The following is a 21,089-nucleotide window of genomic DNA, read 5'->3' as shown; positions in this document are numbered from 1 at the left end:
ACTTACTAAGGGAGGTTATGGAATATTTTTTTCCTATAGTATCTATTTAAGAGTATAGCACAAAATTATCACTTGACTTTCAACCTGGGATATTGTTCTCTAGCTGAAGCTCCTTAGGTTTATTCTGCTTCTGCTCTCTTTCTCTGTGCTTTTTCTTTCTTAGAACACTATTGCCTCCTTAACGGAACAGACTTCTTTTTGTGAGACCTGTTTTAGAAAAGGAACCCCTATGAAAGCTCAGATCTGGTTAACTAAAGACAAGGATATCATTCATAAAGAATTGATAACCTAAATAGATAATAGGATTTCACCTCCTCCCTATAGTTCTGACCTCTTGGTAGGCGGCCTAGAGTATGAAATAATTAGATTACTCATCACATCAAGGAGGTGGCTTTGGGTTTTCAGAAGACCAAAAGAGGAGGTAAGGATATTTCTCTATACCTCTGCCTCACAACAGGATTCACTGTAAGACTGACTACCACAGACACACACAGAAAATGAAGAGTTGTGGTTATATAAGCTTTAGCCTCTTGTATTCATCCTTTCTGAATCAGCTAACCTCCAAACCCACAGTAGAGCTTATATAGCTCATTTGTGGTTTCCTGATTTGCTTGCTGACTTTCCCATGGAACAGATCTTTAAAAGTTAGCATGTAAACTTATAGAAGAATTTGCTCAGTTGGGCAAAACAATCACTAGGCTTCTAACCAGGTTAATTATTCTCTACCTCCTTAAGGATATTTTTCTTTTGCCCTTTTTCTTGGTACTTTCCCTTTTAAAACTATATAAAGCTTCTTTAGAGAAATTAGAATCTAATTCCTCTAGAAACCTTTCTGGATTTCTTGACTCTACTCCATAATGACTGGACTTAATTCCTTAAATCCTCTAACATCTAGACTACTAAAAAATCCTGAAATTCTGAATGCTCACTTTACCCTACATAAAGTGGGCATTTACACAGTGAATGGAATCTGGAATCTTTCCATCTAGCAAGTAGTACTGCTTAATCAAAACTTCATCTAGATAGTAGATCAGATTGTTCATGGATTATGTGGCTTATTGCCTTTCTCAAGTTTATGATCCACATTTACTACTTTTCTTTCTTTTTTCTTTCTTTTTTTTTTTTTTTTTGGCGGTATGCGGGCCTCTCACTGTTGTGGCCCCTCCCGTTGCGGAGCACGGGCTCCAGACGCGCAGGCTCAGCGGCCATGGCTCACGGGCCCAGCCGCTCTGCTGCATGTGGGATCTTCCCGGACCGGGGCACGAACCCGTGTCCCCTGCATCGGCAGGCAGGCTCTCAACCACTGCACCACCAGGGAAGCCCTCTTTTTTCTTTCTTATACTAAATATTTTGACAGACTTTTCCAACTTATTGACTGTCTCTAATACTTTTTTTTTAAGTTAATTTTACCCGTTCCTTTTCATTTAAAAATTTTTTATTTATTTCTTTATTTTTTGGCCACGCCATACAGCTTGCAGGATCTTGAAGTTCCCCGACCAGCAATTGAACCTGCGCTCTCAGCAGTGAAAGTGAGAAGTCCTAACCACTGGACCGCCAGGGAATTCCCCTCTAATACTTTCAATACAAAGAATAAGAGTCAGTTTCAGGTTGTTTTTTCTCTCCTATGTAACCTTACAATTTTATAATGGACTCTCTGCATGTATCTTCCACTAAATTCAGGTCATAAGTTCTTCTTAGGCCTACTACATAGTTTTTTTGCTTTGTTTTTTGATATCTCACATAGCTTGTTTCTGTTCTTTAGATCTTACCTGGGTTTTAGTGGGCATAAACGACAAAGGTAATAATTTTCCAAACTATGCTGAGAATGTAGAAACAAAACTTGATTTTGAAATAGTCTGTAAAACAAAGTTGATAAATGGTTTCTGAATTTTTCCTTACAGGCACAGTGTCCGTTCTCTACTTGATTTTTCTTGTCACCTTGAAGGCTATTCACTTGGGATTTCATTTGGAGTTTCATTGGTTTACGCCAACAGAATTTTTTGTCCCAGGTGAGCTATTTGTCCCAAGTAAAGAATTAATAAATTACAATAATGTGATCTTCAGTTAACTATTGTTACTATAAAAGAAGTATTGGTAGATTTTATGATGAACACTTTTATTAATGCTGTTAAGCTAAAAACAGGAGTACAGTTGAAATTACTGTGGTTTTCTTGCAGTTAGGGATAACCAGTACCCTTTGTCATTTCTACTTGGGAGTTAAAGTCACAATGCAATTGAAAAATCAAGAACTCATTCTCTAGACTCTCTGTGGAAACATACCCCTAGAATTTCAGAGACTTATTTAGAACATAGTCAGTGATAAATATATGTGGACAATACTGGTAATTAACATCATTGTTCCCTTATGGGTTTTTTTCTTTTAATATTGCTGTTTTTCAGGCTAATTAGGATGGTGTTTTTTGTTTTTTTGGTTTTTGTTTTTTTGGTTTTTTTGCGGTACGCGGGCCTCTCACTGTTGTGGCCTCTCCTGTTGCGGAGCACAGGCTCCGGACGCGCAGGCTCAGCGGCCATGGCTCACGGGCCCAGCCGCTCCGTGGCATGTGGGATCTTCCAGGACCGGGGCACAAAGCCGTGTCCCCTGCATCGGCAGGCGGACTCTCAACCACTGCGCCACCAGGGAAGCCCTGGAGTGGTGTTTTTGAAACAACCTTCAAAAACCTCTAATGGTTTCCCAACTCATTCAGAATAAAGGCAAGTCTTTATCATAGTCCACAGGCCCTATATGATCTGACTCCTGGCTTCCTCCTTTATTTCATCCCCTATTACTTTTCCACTCATTCAGTCCACTCCAACCACACTGTCTTCCTCGCTGTTCCACAAAAATGCCAAGCACACTCCTAGCTCAGAATTTTTGCACTTAGGATTCCCTGTACATGAAACGTAGTTGTCTTTTTCTCAGGTATCTACATGGCTGGTATCGTTAGAGAGGTCTTCCCTGACTTCCTGCCCATTCTCACACCTCCTTCTTGTTCCTTATTTTCTTTAGAGCCCTCATCACTACCAAATCTTATATGCAGGTATCCCTGGTCATCTAAATCTATTAAGTTCTTGATTCTGACTAGTTGGAATATTGAGGCATATCTGTTATTCTAATCAACTTAGCTCCTGAGTTTAAGATAAAAAGTAGCAGATGTTAAGATAAGAGACTTACCTAGAACTGTTTCCGAATCTTTTTGGTTCTTGAATTCGAGTAGTGAAAGTTCAGATGGTAAGAAATACCTGTATTATTTTTTTTACATGTGTATCTGTCTCCCTTAACTAGAATGTTAGCTCTCTGAGAAAAGAAATTTTTTTTTGTTTTTTATACTTCTCTATTACTATTGTGTCCCCAAGGCCTATAATACTTCTGGCATATAATGAGTGCTCAATAAATAATTATTAAGAGTAAATGTGTTTATATCCACTCCTTTCTAAATCCCATTAAAACATTTACGTTAAAAAAATAAATGTAAAAAACAAACACAAAGAGGCTCTATAGAAGAGACAATAGCAAATGAGAGAGAGCAACAGATTTTTAGAAGCTCAAAAACTGATACATGGTTGGTAACTGACAGCAAAGCAGAGAAAGCTGAAATGTAAGTACCTGTAGAGAGGAGGCCAGTTTGAACTACACAATTCTTGAAAGCCTGAGTGTTTGGAGAAAACTGGTTAACTCTGAAAGCAAGGGTAAGGAGAAGGGCTTAAAATGGGAGAATTCTTTGAAGGTTTATGTCAGGAATAATTAGCTATAATCCATCCCCTTTCCCTCTTCAACCTAGCAAGAGATGGAAGAAACTAAATCAGATACTCTCTGGACTCGGGTTTGCCAGATACAGCAAAAGGGTAGGAATAAGCCTCCAGTCTGAAAACAGGTTAAGTGAAAGCATATATGCTGAATGGTGAGGCCATACCCCACCGTCTACCCCTCCAATTCTCTTTTCTTTATTCCTTGGTTCCCAAAATGCTGATAGAATAGGGTAATAGAGGATTCTTCTCAGGAGAAACTAAGCCTAAGAGGAAAGACCTAGAGTCTCAGATATTCGGGTTCTACCAAAAAAATGGTAGGTACCTTGCTTGTATCAGACCATTTAGATGTCCACTAAGTATACATTTTTTTAGTGCTTCACTTTTAAATATAAACAAACATACAAAGAGCACTAGATACTTGTGGAAAACCTCTTACATGAAAATAAAACAAGAAAGATAAAAAAGGGGACCTCCCTGGTGGTGCAGTGGTTAAGACTCCATGCTCCCAATGCAGGGGTTCCGGGTTCTATCCCTGGTCAGGAAACTAGATCCCACATGCATGCCGCAACCAAGAGTTCGCATGCCACAACTAATGAGCCTGCCTGCTGCAACGAAGACCCGGCACAACCAAATAAATAAATAAATATTTGAAAAAAAGAAAGAAAGATTAAAAGGGAATTTAAAGGGAAAAATAATAAGAAGGAACAAAAGCAAAATTCCAAAAAATTACATCCTCAAAGTAGCAAAAGACAGTGATATCCATGAAACAATATTTAGATGCCAAGCAAGGAAGGAAAAATGGGGAGTTGATCTTGGAAATAAAATATGTAATAGAAATTAAGCATTCAAAGAAAATTTGGAAGATAAAGCTAACTTCCCCAAAAGACTAGAGATTACGGATGGGTGGGTGGATGGATGGACAGATGGATGGATGGTTAGAAAGAAGGAAGGAAGGGAGGGAGAGAAAGAGGGAGGGAGGGAGGGAGAGAGGAAGGAAAAAAATAGGACAGAAAAGATGAGAAAATAGATAATTAATTCAGGTGGCCCAATATCCAGCTAAAAATAGTTTCATAGAGAAGAAAGGAAATGAAGGTGAGGAAATTTTCAAAGAAATAATTTAAGAAATTTCCCCAGAACTGAAGAGCATGTGTTTCTAGATGTAAGGGCCCAAAATGCCCAGCATTGTGAAAAAGACACCAAAGCTCATTATGAAATTTTACAACACCAGGGATAAAGAGAAGGGCTTTCAGGGACAAAGAACAAGTCTGTACAAAAGGTCTGGAATCAGAATAGTATCAGCCGTTTTAACAACAACTCTGAAAGTTAGAAGACAATAGTAGTATCATCAAAGATCTCAGAATAAATTATTTTAACTTAAAATTCTAAATCCCACCATACTCTCATTCAACTGTTAGAGTACAATAAAGGTATTTTCAGAAAGTAAAGTCTCACAAAATTTTCACAAACTGAACAAACCAGATAACCAGCACCTAGATCAAAACCAGAAATTACTAGCACCCCAGAAGTCCCTCTCATTCTCCCTACCAATTGCTGTCTCCCTGCAGAGATAACCACCTGTTCTAACTTCTAACCCCAAAGATTAATTTTGTCTGTTTTTTGACTGACTATAATTGGAATATACAGTACATATTCTTTTGTGTCTGGCTTCTTCCCATCAACATTATATTGTGATATTGAGCCATATTGTTGTGTGTATTTTATTCATTCTCATTAGTATTTCATTTTATAACTATACCACAATTTATCTTTTTCCTATTAAGGGACGTTTGAGTAGTCTCCAATTTGCAACCATTATGTTTATTGTAGCACTCTTCATTCTCTTACATATCTTTTGGTGAACATATATGCCTGCTTTCTCTTGAGTATAAACCTAGGAGTGGAATTGGTAGGTCAAAGGGTATGCATATATTCTACTTTTGCAGATATTGCCAGTCAGCTTTCCAAAATGGTTGTACCAATTTACGTCCATACCAGCAGTGTTTGAGTGTTCTAGTCCGTTCCATGTCTTCATCAATCAACACTTCTGTTTTCTTTTTCATCTAGCCTTGCTGGTGGTTGTGTAGTGGTATTGTGCTTTTAATTTGCATTTCCCTGATGGCTAATGAAGTTAACACCTTTTTATATGTTCATTGCCAATTTGGATTTCCTCTTTTGTCAAGTGCCTTTTCAAGTCTTTTGCCCATTTTCTATTTTTTTCATATTGATTTATAGGAGTTCTTTTTACTTTCTAAGTACCTGTCTTATGTATTCAATTATCTTCTCCCCCTCTGCTTACTTCCTTTCTTAATATGACTTCTCAGAGGAATAAAGTAGGCAGTTTGAGAATGATTGGAGGTTTGGGGCTTCTTTAAAACCACTTTGTGAAGGAATCTGTCTTCTTTAATTTACTACACATTGATCATGGTATAAATGTCTGGGTTCTTTAAAAGACATATTTTTCATACAAAAACTTGTACACGAATGTTCATAGCAGCAATATTCATAGTAGTCAAAAGGTGGAAACAATCCAAATATCGATCACTGATGAATGGATAAATAAATGTGGTATATCCGTACAATGGAATATTATTTGGCAGTAGAAAGGAGTAAGGTATTGTGGTGATGGTTGTACAACTCTGGGAATATTCTAAAAACTTTTAACTGTACACTTTAAATGGGTGAAAGATATGTAAATTATATCTCAATAGAGCTGTTAAAGATAATCTTAGGTTTTCAAGAAATTTACTCAGAGAGTTTTTGGTGGTTAATTGGAAAAAGCTGGATATTCACTCACTCTAATTTGACAAGTTAGAAACAACAGTGGTATCACCTGCCTTAATTAGAGAAGAATCAACTAACAAGTTGCTTCACGAGGCATCTTAGAAGTAATAGACGTTGAGCACTCCAAAAGACAGGAAAGATCAGCTAAATTGAAAAGAGCTTATCGAAAACTAGTAAATCTTAGCAAAAAGCAAAATCATTCTGAAGAGCCATTTAAAGTAGAATGTAGACCACTTTCGTGGCCAAGAGTCCTTTATTATGAAAATAAGTGAACGCTTCTGATTATGTCATGCATTGTCCAAAAAGACATGGCCCACTGCCGTTCGGGAGCTTGCAGTTGAGCTGTAAGACTGCTTTGTGAATTAATGATCACAGTATGAAGATACACAAGAGACATAGTAGTATAGAGGAATGCATGTAAATAAGAATTAGGAATCAGAGAAGTGTTCTAAATAAGAGTATTTTAAGGCCAAAAGGAGTTCTTTAAATGAAGAATTGGAGGAATGGGTTTATGCCAGGTCAAGGGATCGATATGTTTAAGAAACAGTTAAAGCCTGAGATACCATGACCCATTTAGGAAATTACAAGCATTTGGATGGCTGAAGTGAAAGAATACTTATTGGTGAAGTAATAGGAGACACGGATAAAGAGGCAAAGGCCAGATCATGAAGAGTCTTCTATTTTAAGCTAGAAGTAACTCTCTGGTTGGCTATGAGACCCTCCTTCTCCCTTATTTGGGATTGGCTGAACTAAGAGTTAGGCTTCTGTGTCCCTAGGTTAATAGGGTAGAGGAAGAGTAGTCCTATAATTCCCTGCCTAAAAATAGGATTCATAATGGAGCTGCTGCAGTCAGATACCACCCTCATAAAAGGTAAGTTGAGGTCAGAGGTGCTGTAGCCTCTTTGAATCAATAGAATCTGTAGAAAAGCAATGATAGTGAAAACACTGTTAGAACCTTGGGGTATCGCTAAAGCATTGCTGACATGGTAATTCAGAGATGGGTGATGACTGATCCCATGCCCAAATCCCATCTCACTGTCTGCTTTCTTAAACAACTTCCAATATCTGTAAGCAGCCATCAAAATGGAGTTAGAAGTATAAGAAATTTTGCAGGGGAGCATTTGTGAAAGAGGAGGGCAAGCAGGAGTAGGTAGCTACATCAGACAATATTGTAGCTCAAATCTACAAAAGGAGAAAAGGAAAGAAGGAGGATTGGGTAGGAATAGATTAAGAAAGTCTTAGCCAACCCAATGTGAAGCTCTGTCAAAGATTGCCTGCAGAGGAGTCTAGGGTTGGGCAAAAGTGGTCAGGCCCAAGTACTCTGCTTTGCTCAGTCGTTGGCTAGGAGCTGCCCAGGGAAAATGTGACTTCTTGATTAGGTCAGCACAGCCCAAAGAGGCTGCAGCTGGAGTTTTATCAGCTCACTGCATGCCTTGCATCAGGTTCTCACTTGGATATCGGAGTAGTACATTTACATGGCTGCCACAGTGAAGTTTTATAATATTTTAATATAAATTTGTCATGTTAATGTTATTCCTAGTTATGGCCTAGGAATACCTTTAACAGTATTTAACAATATGTATGCTTGTTTTATTATTGTGAATGGACTTCTTTAATTTCTCTTTATATCTTCTAACCAATTATAGATATATAAGAAAGATGTTGATTTCATATATATATTTATTTATTTATATAAAATTTTCTTTCCAGCTCCCTTACTTTGAACTCTTTTTTCCCCCAGCTTTACTGAGATATAATTAACATATAACACTGTGTAAGTTTAAGGTGTACAACATATTTGATGCACTTATATATTGCAAAACGATTACCACCATAGCACTAGATAACATCTCCATCACATAATTTCCGTTTCTTTTTTGTGGTGAGAACATTTAAGATTTACTTTCTTAGCAACTTTCAAGTAATGCAGTATTATTAACTATAATCATGATACTATACATTGGATCCCCAGAACTTATTCATTTTATAACTGGAAGTTTGTACTCTTTGACCAATATATCCCCATTTCCCCTACCTCCCCAGCCTCTGATAACCAGGATTCTGGTTTCTGTTTCTATGAATTTAGCTTTTTAAAATTCCACATATAAGTGATATCATACACTATTTGTCTTTTTCTGTCTGACTTATTTCACTTAGCATAATGCCCTCAAGGTCCATTCATGTCACAAATGGCAAGATTTCCTTCTTTCTCATGGCTGAATAATATTTCATTGTATATATTTACCACATCTTAATCCATTCATCTGTTGATGGACTTATAGGTTGTTTCTATATCCTGGCTATTGTAAATAATGCTGCTGTGAACATAATGCAGATGTCTCTTCAAGATAGTCCTTTGGATATATACCCAGAAGTGCGATTTCTGGGTCATATGGTAGTTCTATTTAAAAATTTTTGAGCAACCACCATCCCATTCTCCATAGTGGCTGCACCAATTTCCGTTCCCACCAACAATATACCACGGTTCCCTTTTCTCCACATCCTTAAGAACACTTGTTATCTCTTATCTTTTTGATGATAGCCATTCTAACAAGTGTGATATATCATTGTGTTTTGCTTTTGTTTTTAATTTTTTATTGTAGTATAGTTTTACAGTGCTGTGTTAATTTCTGGTATATAGTAAAGTGATTCAGTTACACACACACACGCACCTATTTCTTCTTTTTCATATTCTTTTCCATTATGGCTTATTACAGGATACTGAAAAAATATGGAATGCTTTGCGAATTGTGTTGTCATCCTGTGCAGGGGCCATGCTCATATTTTCTGTATTGTTCCAGTTTTCTTTTTCTTTTTCTTTTTCTTTTTTTTTTTTTTTGGCTGTGTTGGGTCTTTGTTGCTGCGCTCGGGCTTTCTCTAGTTGCGGCGAGTGGGGGCTACTCTTCGTTGCGGTGTGCAGGCTTCTCATTGTAGTGGCTTCTCTTGTTGTGGAGCACAGGCTCTAGGCATGCGGGCTTCAGTAGTTGCAGCATGCAGGCTCAGTAGTTGTGGCTCATGGGCTCTAGAACGCAGGCTCAGTAGTTGTGGCACACAGGCTTAGTTGCTCTGCGGCATGTGGTATCTTCCCAGACCAGGGATTGAACCCCTGTCCCCTGCATTGGCAGGCGGATTCTTAACCACTGCACCACTGGGGAAGCCCCTGTATTGTTCCAATTTTAGTATATGTGCTGCCAAAGCAAGCACTATCATTGTTTTTGATTTGTGTTCCCCTGATAATTAGTGATATTGATCACCTTTACATGTACCTGTTGGCCATTTGTATGTCTTCTTTGGATAACAGCCTATAGGCATACCTCATTTTATTGCACTTTGCAGATATTGCGTTTTCTTGCAAATTGAAGGTTTGTGGCAACCCTGCATTGAGCAAGTCTTTCAGCACCATTTTTCCAATAGCATTTGCTCACTTCATATCTCTGTGTCACATTTGAGAAGTTCTCACAATCTTCAAACTTTTTCATTATTATTATATTGTTACGGTGATCTATGATTTTTGACATTTTTTAGCAATAAAGTATTTTTAATTAAGGTATGTATTTTTTAGACATAATGCTATTGCACACTTAATATACTAAATATATTGTAAATGTAACTTTTATATGCACTGGGAAACCAAAAAATTCATGTGACTTCCTTTATTGTAATATTCACTTTATTGCAGTGGTCTGTAACCAAATCCAAAATATCTCCAAGGTATGCCCGTATTTAGTCCTCTGACCTTTTTTTTTTTTGCGGTATGCAGGCCTCTCACTGTTGTGGCCTCTTCCGTTGTGGAGCACAGGCTCTGGATGCGCAGGCTCAGCGGCAGGGCTCGCGGGCCTAGCCGCTCCGCAGCATGTGGGATCTTCCCAGACCGGGGCACGAACCCATGTCCCCTGCATCGGCAGGCAGACTCTCAACCACTGCGCCACCAGGGAAGCCCCCATTTTTTTTTTTAAATTTTATTTATTTATGGCTGTGTTGGGTCTTCGTTTCTGTGCGAGGGCTTTCTCTAGTTGCGGCAAGTGGGGGCCACTCTTCATCACGGTGCGCAGGCCTCTCACTATCGCGGCCTCTCCTGTTGCGGAGCACAGGCTCCAGACGCACAGGCTCAGTAATTGTGGCTCACGGGCCTAGCTGCTCCGCGGCATGTGGGATCTTCCCAGACCAGGGCTTGAACCCGTGTCCCCTGCATTGACAGGCAGACTTTCAACCACTGAGCCACCAGGGAAGCCCGAAGCCCCCATTTTTTAATTGAATTGTTTGTTTTCTTGCTATTGAGTTATATGAGTTGTTTATATATTTTGGTTATTAACTCCTTATCCAATATATGATTTGCAAACATTTTCTCCCATTTTGTAGGTTGCCTGTTCATTTCATTAATGGTTTCCTTTACTGTGCAGAAGCCTTTTAGTTTGATGTAGTCCCATTTGTTTATTTTTGCTTTTGTTGCCTTTGCTTTGGTGTCAAATCAAAAAATCGCTGCCAAGACCAATGTCAAGGAGCTTACTCTCCCCCCGCCCCCCGTTTCCTTCTAGGAGGTTTTGGTTTCAGGTCTTACATTCAAGCCTTTAATCCATTTAGAGTTGATTTTTGTGTATGGTTTAAGATAGGGGCCCAGTTTCATTCTTTTGCATGTGTCTCCCAGTTTTTCCAACACCATTTATTGAAGAAACTGTCCTTTCCCCATTGTGTATTCTTGACTCCTTTGTCATAAATTAATTGACTGTATATGTGTGGGTTTATTTCTGGGCACTCTGTTCCATTGATCTATATGTCTGTTCTTTGCCAGTACCATACTGTTTTGATTACTATATCTTGTATTAGAATTTAAAATCAGGAAGTATGATGCCTCCAGCTTTGTACTTCTTTCCCAAGATTGCTTTGGCTGTTTGGGGTCTTTTATGTTTCAATACACATTTTAGGAATGTTTGTTCTATTTCTGTGAAAAATGCCTTGGAATTTTGATATGAATTGCATTGAACCTACAGATTGCTTTGGGTAGTATGGACATTTTAACAATATTGATTCTTCCAATTCATGAGCATGGAATAACTTTCCATTTGTGACTTTCTTTCATCATTGTCTTATAAATTTTAGTTTATAGGTCTTTCAACTCCTTGGTTAAATTTATTTCTAGGTATTTTATTCTTTTTGATGCAACTGTAATGGGATTGTTTCCTTAATTTCTCTTTCTCATAGTTTGTTATTAGTGTACAGAAACACCAACAGGTTTTTGTATGTTGAAATTGTACCCCACAAGTTTTCTGAATTTGACTATTAGTTCTAACAGTTTTTTGGTGGCATCCTTAGGGTTTTCCATATATAGTATTATATCCTCCATGGATAGAGGCAGTTTTATTTCTTCCCTTCAAATTTGGTTGGCTTTTATTTCTTTTCTTGCCTAATTGCTCTGGCTAGGACTTACAAAACTGTGTTGAATAAAAATGGCAAGAGTGGGCATCCTTGTCTTGTTCCTGATCTTGGAGGAAAAGTTTTCAGCTTTTCACCATTGAATATGATGTTAGCTCTGGGTTTGTCATATATGGCCTTTATTATATTGAGATACATTCCCTCCATACCCAGTTTGTTGAGAGTTTTTATTATAAATTGATGTTGAATATTGTAAAATGCTTTTTCTGCATCATTGAGATGATCATATGATTTTTATTCTTCATTTTGTTAATGTGGTGTATCACACCACATTGATTTGATTGATTTGTACACGTTGAACCATACTTACATCCCTGGAATAAATCTCACTTGATAATGGTGTGTAATCCTTTTAATGTATTTTTAAAATTTATTTATTTTATTTATTTATTTTTGGCTGCGTTGGGTCTTTGTTGCTGTGCACAGGCTTTCTCTAGTTGTGGTGAGCAGGAGCTACTCTTCGTTGTGGTGTGTGGACTTCTCACTGAGGTGGCTTCTCTTGTTGCAGAGCATGGGCTCTAGGCGCACAGGCTTCAGTAGTTGTGGCTGGCGGGCTCAAGAGCGCAGGCTCAGTAGTGGTGGCTCATGGGCTTAGTTGCTCCGCGGCATGTGGGGTCTTCCCGGACCAGAGCTTGGACCTGTGTCCCCCTGCTTTGGCAGGTGGATTCTTAACCACTGTGCCACCAGGAGAGTCCTAATGTATTGTTTAATTTGGGTTGCTGATACTTTGTTGAGAATTTTTGTATCTGTGGTCATCAGGGACATTGGCCTATAATTTTCTTTTCTTGTGTGTCTTTGTCTGGGTTTGGTATCAGAGTAATTCTGGCTTTGTAAAATGAGTTTGGAAGTGTTCATTCCTCTTTCACTTTTTGGAAGAGTTTGAGAAGGATTGGTATTAATTCTTGAATGTTTGGTGGAATTCACAGTGAAGCCATCTGGTCCTGGACTTTTGTTTGTTGGGAGGTTTTTGATTACCGATTCAATCTCTGGTCTGTTCAGATTTTCTGTTTTTTCATGATTCAGTCTTGGTAGGTTGTATGTTTCTAGGAATTTATCCAGCTCTTCTAGATTGTCCAATTTGTTGGCATATAATTGTTCACAGTAGCCTCACGATTCTTTGTAATATTTCTATTGTATCAGTTATGGTGTCTCCTCTTTCATTTATAGTTTTATTTATTTTAGTCCTCTCTTTTTTTCTTGGTTAATCTAACTAAAGGTTTGTCTGTTTTATCTTTCAAAAAAAGCCAGCTCTTTGTTTCATTGATCTTTTCTATTGTCTTTTTAGTCTCTATTTCATTTATTTCCACTCTGATCTTTATTTCTCTTCCTTCTATTAACTTTGGGATTCATTTGTTCTTTTTCTTGTTTCTTTAAGTATAAAATTAGACCATTTATTTGAGATTTTTCTATTTCTTGAGTTAGGCCTGTCATGTATAAATAATAATTTTATCATCTTCCCCAAAATTTGGGGCTCTATATAATTATATAAATATAATGCTAACTGTTGATCTAAAGTGATCATTTTTTTTCTTGTTGAGAAAGTATCCTTCTGTTGAGGTCTATCCCGATGGGGCTTTTTCTATAAACCTATATCATTGGAAACACTTCATAGAGTAACTATGTGGTTTCCTTTACTCATAGAACTATGTATTAGATCAGTGGGAAAGAACTACAAGACAGAGCTGCTAAATAAACTGAAAAACCTAACAGTCAAACTCTTCGGTACGCGGGCCTTTCACTGTTGTGGCCTCTCCCGTTGCGGAGCACAGGCTCCGGACACGCAGGCTCAGCGGCCATGGCTCATGGGCCCAGCCGCTCCGCGGCATGTGGGATCCTCCCGGACCAGGGCACGAACCCATGTCCCCTGCATCGGCAGGCGGACTCTCAACCACTGCACCACCAGGGAAATGAAAGGGCTATCTTATCTTGAAGATTATGACTTTGGAGGAACTAATGTGATTGGCCGTGGAAAGAATCAGAACATGTGAAATTCCTTAAAAACTTATTGATTTAAATAATTTTGCCTATGTAACACATAATAAAAAAAAAGACCCTTTACACTTTGTGCAGAATGTCAAAAAAAAAAAAAGTATGCTTCTATTCCCAATTTAAGAGTTTTTTAAAAAACAAGTGGAAATTGCCCCCACATTTTACTTTGTTGCTGATATGTAAAATTTTAAGATTATAGACAGAAGAAGGAGAGACTTTTCCTAAGAAAAATACATTTTGAATTGCTTCCACAGATAAAAATTCAGATGAAAGCTAGCAGACAAAAAACTTGATATAAAACAAAAGTATGTAATTTTTTTTTATCTTACTTCCTGATTTCTTTTAGAGCTACTGCTTGATTCTTAGTTGTTCTCACTTCCTTTCCTAAAATATTATGGTAAAAAGCCAGGGGGCTTTTTTTCATTTCTACTTTTTACACTAAGGAATCACTTGTGATGAGTTGTCCTCCACTTTGCCACCTCCTTTGCCTAGATGCAGCACTGTTTTTGAGTAAATCATGATCTTTTTCTACATAAAAGAAATTTTTTCATTTTTATATTAGCAAACCTTAAAAACAAAAATTGGCAGTGCTTTTAAAATGTTATTTTATTATTCTTATTTGAAAGTATGTTTATTGTGTTTATTGTAGAAAATTTAGAGAATATAGGTAAGTGATTAATTTACAATAAATTCCATTAACCAGAGATAACCACTATTTAGACTTTGTGGCTATCTCTGCAGTCTTTTTTTTTTCCACATACACACACTTTTTAAAATAAAAGTAAAATTGTATTATACATGCTATTTGACTTATGAACATTTGCTGTAGCATAAAATCTTTCTCTGGAACATAATTCTTGCATAATATGTACCACTGAGCAACTGCATCATAGTTTAGCCATTCCCCTCTATGTAGACATTTAAATTATTTCCAGTATTTTTAAGCAATGCATTTTAGATTAGCCATTGAAGAATGTTAAATGACAAATTCTCCCTTCCCTGATGACTTTTCTAAGTATTTTTCTGGCAAATTCAAGTAATAGAAGAGGAAGGACTTCAGAGTCAGACAAATTCAGTCAGACACCTGAATTTTTTTTTATTGAGGTAGAGTTGATTTACAAGATTAGTTTCAGGTGTACAGTGTAGTGATACAATATATTTGTACTCCATTACAAAATAATGATTATATTTCCCTGTGCTGTACAATGTATCCTCATTGCTTATTTATTTTATACATAGTACTTTGTATCTCTCAATCCCATACCCCAATCTAGCCCTTCCTGCCTTTCTTCTACCCACTGGTTCACCACTAGTTTGTTCTTTATATCTGTGAGTCTGTTTCTGTTTTGTTTTATTCATTCATTTTATCTTTTAGAGTTCATGTATAAGTGATAACGTATACTATTTGTCTTTCTCTGACTTATTTCACTAAGCATAGTACTCTCTAGGTTCATCCACGTTGCTTCAAATGGCAGAATTTCATTCTTTTTTATGGCTGAGTAATGTTCCATTATACATATATATACCATACCGTCTTTATCCATTCATCTGTTGATGGATGCTTAGATTGTTTCTATATCTTAGCTATTGTAAATAATGCTGCTATGAACATTGGGGTGCATTATCTTTTCAAATTAGTGTTTTCATTTTCTGCAGATAAATACCCAGCAGTGGAATTGCTGGATCATATGGTAGTTCTAATTTTTAGTTTTCCATTGACTGCACAAATTTACATTCCCTCCAACAGTGTACTAGGGTTCTCTTTTCTCCACATCCTCACCAACATTTGTTATTTATAGATTTTTTGATGATAGCTATTTTGTGTGAGATGTGAGGTGGTATCTCATTGTGGTTTTGATTTGCACTTTTCTGATGATTAGCAATGTGGATCATCTTTTCATGTGCCTTTTGGCCATCTGTGTATCTTTGGAAAAATGTATATTCAGGTCTTCTGCCCTTTTTTTTTTTTAGTTTTTTTAACATCTTTATTAGAGTATAATTGCTTTACAGTGGTTTGTTAGTTTCTGCTTTATAACAAAGTGAGTCAGCTATACATATACATATATCCCCATATCTCCTCCCTTTTGCGTCTCCCTTCCACCCTCCAAATCCCACCCCTCTAGGTGGTCACAAAGCACCAAGCTGATCTCCCGGTGCTATCTGGCTGCTTCCCACTAGCTGTCTGTTTTACATTTGGTAGTGTATATATGTCCATGCCTCTCTCACTTCATCCCAGCTTACCCTTCCCACTCCCGTGTCCTCAAGTCCATTCTCTACGTCTGCGTCTTTATTCTGGTCCTGCCTCTAGGTTCTTCAGAACCACTTTTTTTTTTCTTTTTTTTAGATTCCATGTATATGTGTTAGCATACGGTATTTGTTTTTCTCTTTCTGACTTACTTCACTTTGTATGACAGACTCTAGGTCCATCCACCTCCCTGCAAATAACTCAATTTCGTTTCTTTTTATGGCTAATATTCCATTGTATATATGTGCCACTTCTTTATCCATTCATCTGTCGATGGACACTTAGGTTGCTTCCATGTCCTGGCTACTGTAAATAGAGCTGCAATGAACATTGTGGTACATGACTTTTTTTTTTTTTTTTTTTGCGGTACGCGGGCCTCTCACTGCTGTGGCCTCTCCTGTTGTGGAGCACAGGCTCCGGACGCGCAGGCCCAGCAGCCATGGCTCACGGGCCCAGCCGCCCCGTGGCATATGGGATCCTCCCGGACCCGGGGCACGAACCCGTGTCCCCTGCATTGGCAGGTGGACTCTCAATCACTGCGCCACCAGGGAAGCCCCCCATGACTCTTTTTGACTTATGGTTTTCTCAGGGTATATGCCCAGTAGTGGGATTGCTGGATCGTATGGTAGTTCTATTTTTAGTTTTTTAAGGGACCTCCATACTGTTCTCCATGGTGTTCTGCCCATTTTCTAATCAGACAGACCCTGTATTTGATCTTGCCCTGCCACATACTAGTTGTATGACCTCAAACAGAAATAACTGATATAAAGTACCTTTACAGAGTAGTCATTTCTTGATTCCTTTTCTTTCCCTTTTCAAGTATTTGTTAGTATAATGTTAGCCTTGAGGAACTTTGTAAAGACATTTTAATATTCTTATTCCCTGGACAAAACAGAGACAACTGATTTTTAGTAATCAACTTTCAGCTACTAATATTCATTTTCCAACTGTCAGTTTTAATATGTTTTCCCCCCCCTTTTTCTCCTAGAGATAAGATTTCAGTTTCCACAGCTGACTGGGGTGCTTACCCTTGCTTTCTTTATTCATAATTGTATTATCACCCTCTTGAAGAACAACAAGAACCAAGAAAACAATGTGAGTAATTACCTGAGGATTTGACTTTTGTTACCAGATATTAATTTTTAAATTTAAACCACAAAACAGTGGTCTGCAAACTTTTCCGTAAAGGTTCAGGTGGTAAATATTTTAGGCCTTGTGGGCCATGTAGTTACAATGACCCAGCTCTGCTATTGTGGCATGAAAGTAACGATAATATGAAAACAAGTGGGCGGTGACTGTGTTGCAAAAAAAAATTTTTTTTTTTTTTTTACACTTTTGGTTGAGATTTTCCTTTATTGTTGATACCATGTTATCTGGTTTTAATATTAATGAACACACCTCTCAGATTTTTAAAAAGTTTCTGAATAATAGTAGACAATAGTTTTGCCCTAGTCAAGAATATACTTTTGGTTTTATTTGTTTTTTTTATCCTCCTGTATACTTTATTTTTATTTATTTTTATTTTTTAAATTTTTTATTATTATTATTTTTTACATCTTTATTGGAGTATAATTGCTTTACAATGGTGTGTTAGTTTCTGCTTTATAACAAAGTGAATCATTTATACAAATACAAATGTTCCCATATCTCTTCCCTCTTGCGTCTCCCTCCCTCCCACCCTCCCTATCCCACCCCTCCAGGTGGTCACAAAGCACCGAGCTGATCTCCCTGTGCTATGCGGCTGCTTCCCACTAGCTATCTACCTTACGTTTGGTAGTGTATATATGTCCATGCCTCTCTCTCGCTTTGTCACAGCTTACCCTTCCCCCTCCCCATATCCTCAAGTCCATTCTCTAGTAGGTCTGTGTCTTTATTCCTGTCTTACCCCTAGGTTCTTCATGACATTTTTTTCCCCTTAAATTCCATATATATGTGTTAGCATACGGTATTTTTCTTTCTCTTTCTGACTTACTTCACTCTGTGTGACAGACTCTAGGTCTATCCACCTCATTACAAATAGCTCAATTTCATTTCTTTTTATGGTTGAGTAATATTCCATTGTATATATGTGCCACATCTTCTTTATCCATTCATCTGAGGATGGCCACTTAGGTTGTTTCCATCTCTGGGCTATTTTAAATAGAGCTGCAATGAACATTTGGTACACGAGTCTTTTTGAATTATGCTTTTCTCAGGGTATTTGCCCAGTAGTGGGATTGCTGGGTCATATGGTAGTTCTGTTTGTAGTTTTTTAAGGAACCTCCATACTGTTCTCCATAGTGGCTGTACCAATTCACATTCCCACGAGCACTGCAAGAGTGTTCCCTTTTCTCCACACCCTCTCCAGCATTTACTGTTTGTAGATTTTTTGATGATGGCCATTCTGACTGGTGGGATATGATATCTCATTGTAGTTTTGATTTGCATTTCTCTAATGATTAATAATGTTGAGCATTCTTTCATGTGTTTGTTGGCAATCTGTATATCTTCTTTGGAGAAATGTTTGTTTTTTTGTTATTGAGCTGCATGAGCTGCTTGTAAATTTGGAGATTAATCCTTTGTCAGTTGCTTCATTTACAAATATTTTCTCCCATTCTGAGGGTTGTCTTTTGGCCTTCTTTATGGTTTCCTTTGCTGTGCAAAAGCTTTTAAGTTTCATTACGTCCCATTTGTTTATTTTTGTTTTTATTTCCATTTCTCTAGGAGGTGGGTCAAAGAGGATCTTGCTGTGATTTATGTCATAGAGTGTTCTGCCTATGTTTTCCTCTAACAGTTTGATAGTGCCTGGCCTTAATTTAGGTCTTTAATCCATTTTGAGCTTATCTTTGTATATGGTGTTAGGGAGTGTTCTAATCTCATACTTTTACATGTACCTGTCCAGTTTTCCCAGCACCACTTATTGAAGAGGCTGTCCTTTCTCCACTGTACATTCCTGCCACCTTTATCAAAGATAAGGTGACCATATGTGTGTGGGTTTATCGCTGGGCTTCCTCTGCTGTTCCACTGATCTTTCTGTTTTTGTGCCAGTACCATACTGTCTTGATTACTGTAGCTTTGTAGTATAGTCTGAAGTCAGGGTGCCTGATTCCTCCAGCTCCGTTTTTCATTCTTAAGATTGCTTTGGCTATTCGGGGTCTTTTGTGTTTCCATACAAATTGTGAAATTTTTGTTCTAGTTCTGTGAAAAATGCCAGTGGTAGTTTGATAGGGATTGCATTGAATCTGTAGATTGCTTTGGGTAGTAGAGTCATTTTCACAATGTTGACTCTTCCAATCCAAGAACATGGTATATCTCTCCATCTGTTTTTATCATCTTTAATTTCTTTCATCAATGTCTTATAATTTTCTGCATACAGGTCTTTTGTCTCCTTAGGTAGGTTTATTCCTAGATATTTTATTCTTTTTGTTGCAGTGGTAAATGGGAGTGTTTTCTTGTTTTCACTTTTTATTTACAAAAACAGACAGTGGTCTAGATTTCCCCCATGGGCCATAGTTTACTGTAGAGCAGTCACTAAAAAAAAAAAAAGATGTACAGATAATAGCAAATAGTGGTGATAGGATCTTTAAAAATACCCAAGTAATCTAAAAGAAGACAGGAAAAGGGAAACGAGACTATATGGGACAAATAGATAACAAACAGAAAGATAATAGATTCAAACCGAGTAGTATAGATAATTCCATTAAAAATGGTCTAAAGACTACAACTAAAAGACAGAGATTGTCAGTCTGATTAAAAAACAAAATGTAAGTATGTGCTGTCTACAAGAAATTTACTTTAAAGATATACCATGCAGACACTAAACATAAGAAAGGTGGAGAGGCTGGGGGGTTTTGTTTGTTTGTTTTGTATTTGTTTATTTTTGGCTGTGTTGGGTCTTCATTGCTGCACCCTGACTTTCTCTAGTTGTGGCGAGCGGGGGCTACTCTTTGTTGCGGTGCGTGGGCTTCTCATTGCAGCGGCTTCTCTTGTTGCAGAGCACAGGCTCTAGGCGCACGGGCTTCAGTAGTTGTGGCTCGTGAGCTTTAGAGCAAAGGCTCAGTAGTTGTGGCGCACCAGCTTAATTGCTCCACAGCATGTGGGGTCTTCCCTGACCAGGGATCGAACCCATGTCCCCTTCATTGGCAGGCGGATTCTTAACCACTGCGCCATGAGGGAAGCCCCAAGAGAGGCTGTCTTAATATCAAAGTAGACTTCAGAACAAGGAGTACTGCCAAAGATAACGAGGAACATTATATGATGATCTTTAAGGATCAATTCATCAAGAAGACATAATAATCCTAAACACGTATGCACCAAGTGACAGAGTTTCCAAGTAAATGAAACAGCAACTGTCAAAACTGCAAGAAGTAAACAAATCCACAATTATAATTAGAGATTTCATCACCCCTCCCTTAATAATTGATAGAACAAATAGCAAATAAGGATGTAGAAAACATGAAAAACACTATCAACCTACTTGATCTAATTGACATTTATAAAAGTCTTCTCTCAAACAAGAACAGAATGCACATTCTTTTCAAATGCACATGAAACATTTACCAAGATAGACCATATGCTGAGTCACTGAACAAGTCCATAAATTTGAAAGGACTGAAATCATACCAAGTATGTTCTTTGACCACAGTGAAGTTAGAAATCAATAACAGAAAGAAATTTGGGAAATTGACAAATATGTGGAAATTAAACAGCATACTCCTAAATAACTAATGAGTCAAGAAAGAAGTCACAAGAAAAATTAGAAAAGTACTTTGAGATTACTGAAAATGAAGACACAACATAATGAAATATATGGGATGCAGCTAAAACAATGTTTAGAGAGAAATTTATAGCTGTAAGCACCTACGTTAGAAAAGAAGATCTCAAATCAGTAACCTAACCTTCTATGTTAAGACACTGG

The 21,089-nt window shown here is 37.6% G+C and overlaps 1 protein-coding gene, 1 non-coding gene and 1 pseudogene across 5 annotated transcripts in view; 2 read left to right on the top strand and 1 right to left on the bottom strand.

Moving 5' to 3' along the window:
* The window catches only part of SLC38A9 (solute carrier family 38 member 9), a 101,137-nt gene that overhangs the window by 62,675 nt on the left and 17,373 nt on the right, over positions 1–21,089 (top strand). For all 4 annotated transcript variants that reach the window (XR_009539481.1, XR_009539480.1, XR_009539479.1 and 1 more), the window contains exons 10-11: positions 1,902–2,009; positions 17,181–17,287. Coding sequence is in view for 1 of the 4 variants with exons in the window: in XM_060142966.1 (XP_059998949.1) it covers positions 1,902–2,009; positions 17,181–17,287 (215 nt within the window). In the remaining 3 variants the exon portion in view is untranslated. The remainder of the gene's footprint in view (positions 1–1,901; positions 2,010–17,180; positions 17,288–21,089) is intronic.
* Positions 9,254–9,339, bottom strand: LOC132518913 (U6 spliceosomal RNA; annotated as a pseudogene).
* LOC132518942 (small nucleolar RNA SNORA18) lies at positions 13,510–13,640 on the top strand. The gene has a single exon (XR_009540055.1). It is a non-coding gene; the product is annotated as a small nucleolar RNA SNORA18 (small nucleolar RNA).

Source organism: Lagenorhynchus albirostris, chromosome 3 (assembly GCF_949774975.1).
Source record: "Lagenorhynchus albirostris chromosome 3, mLagAlb1.1, whole genome shotgun sequence".
Taxonomy (NCBI): domain Eukaryota; kingdom Metazoa; phylum Chordata; class Mammalia; order Artiodactyla; family Delphinidae; genus Lagenorhynchus; species Lagenorhynchus albirostris.
This window is presented reverse-complemented; position numbering and strand designations above follow the sequence as displayed.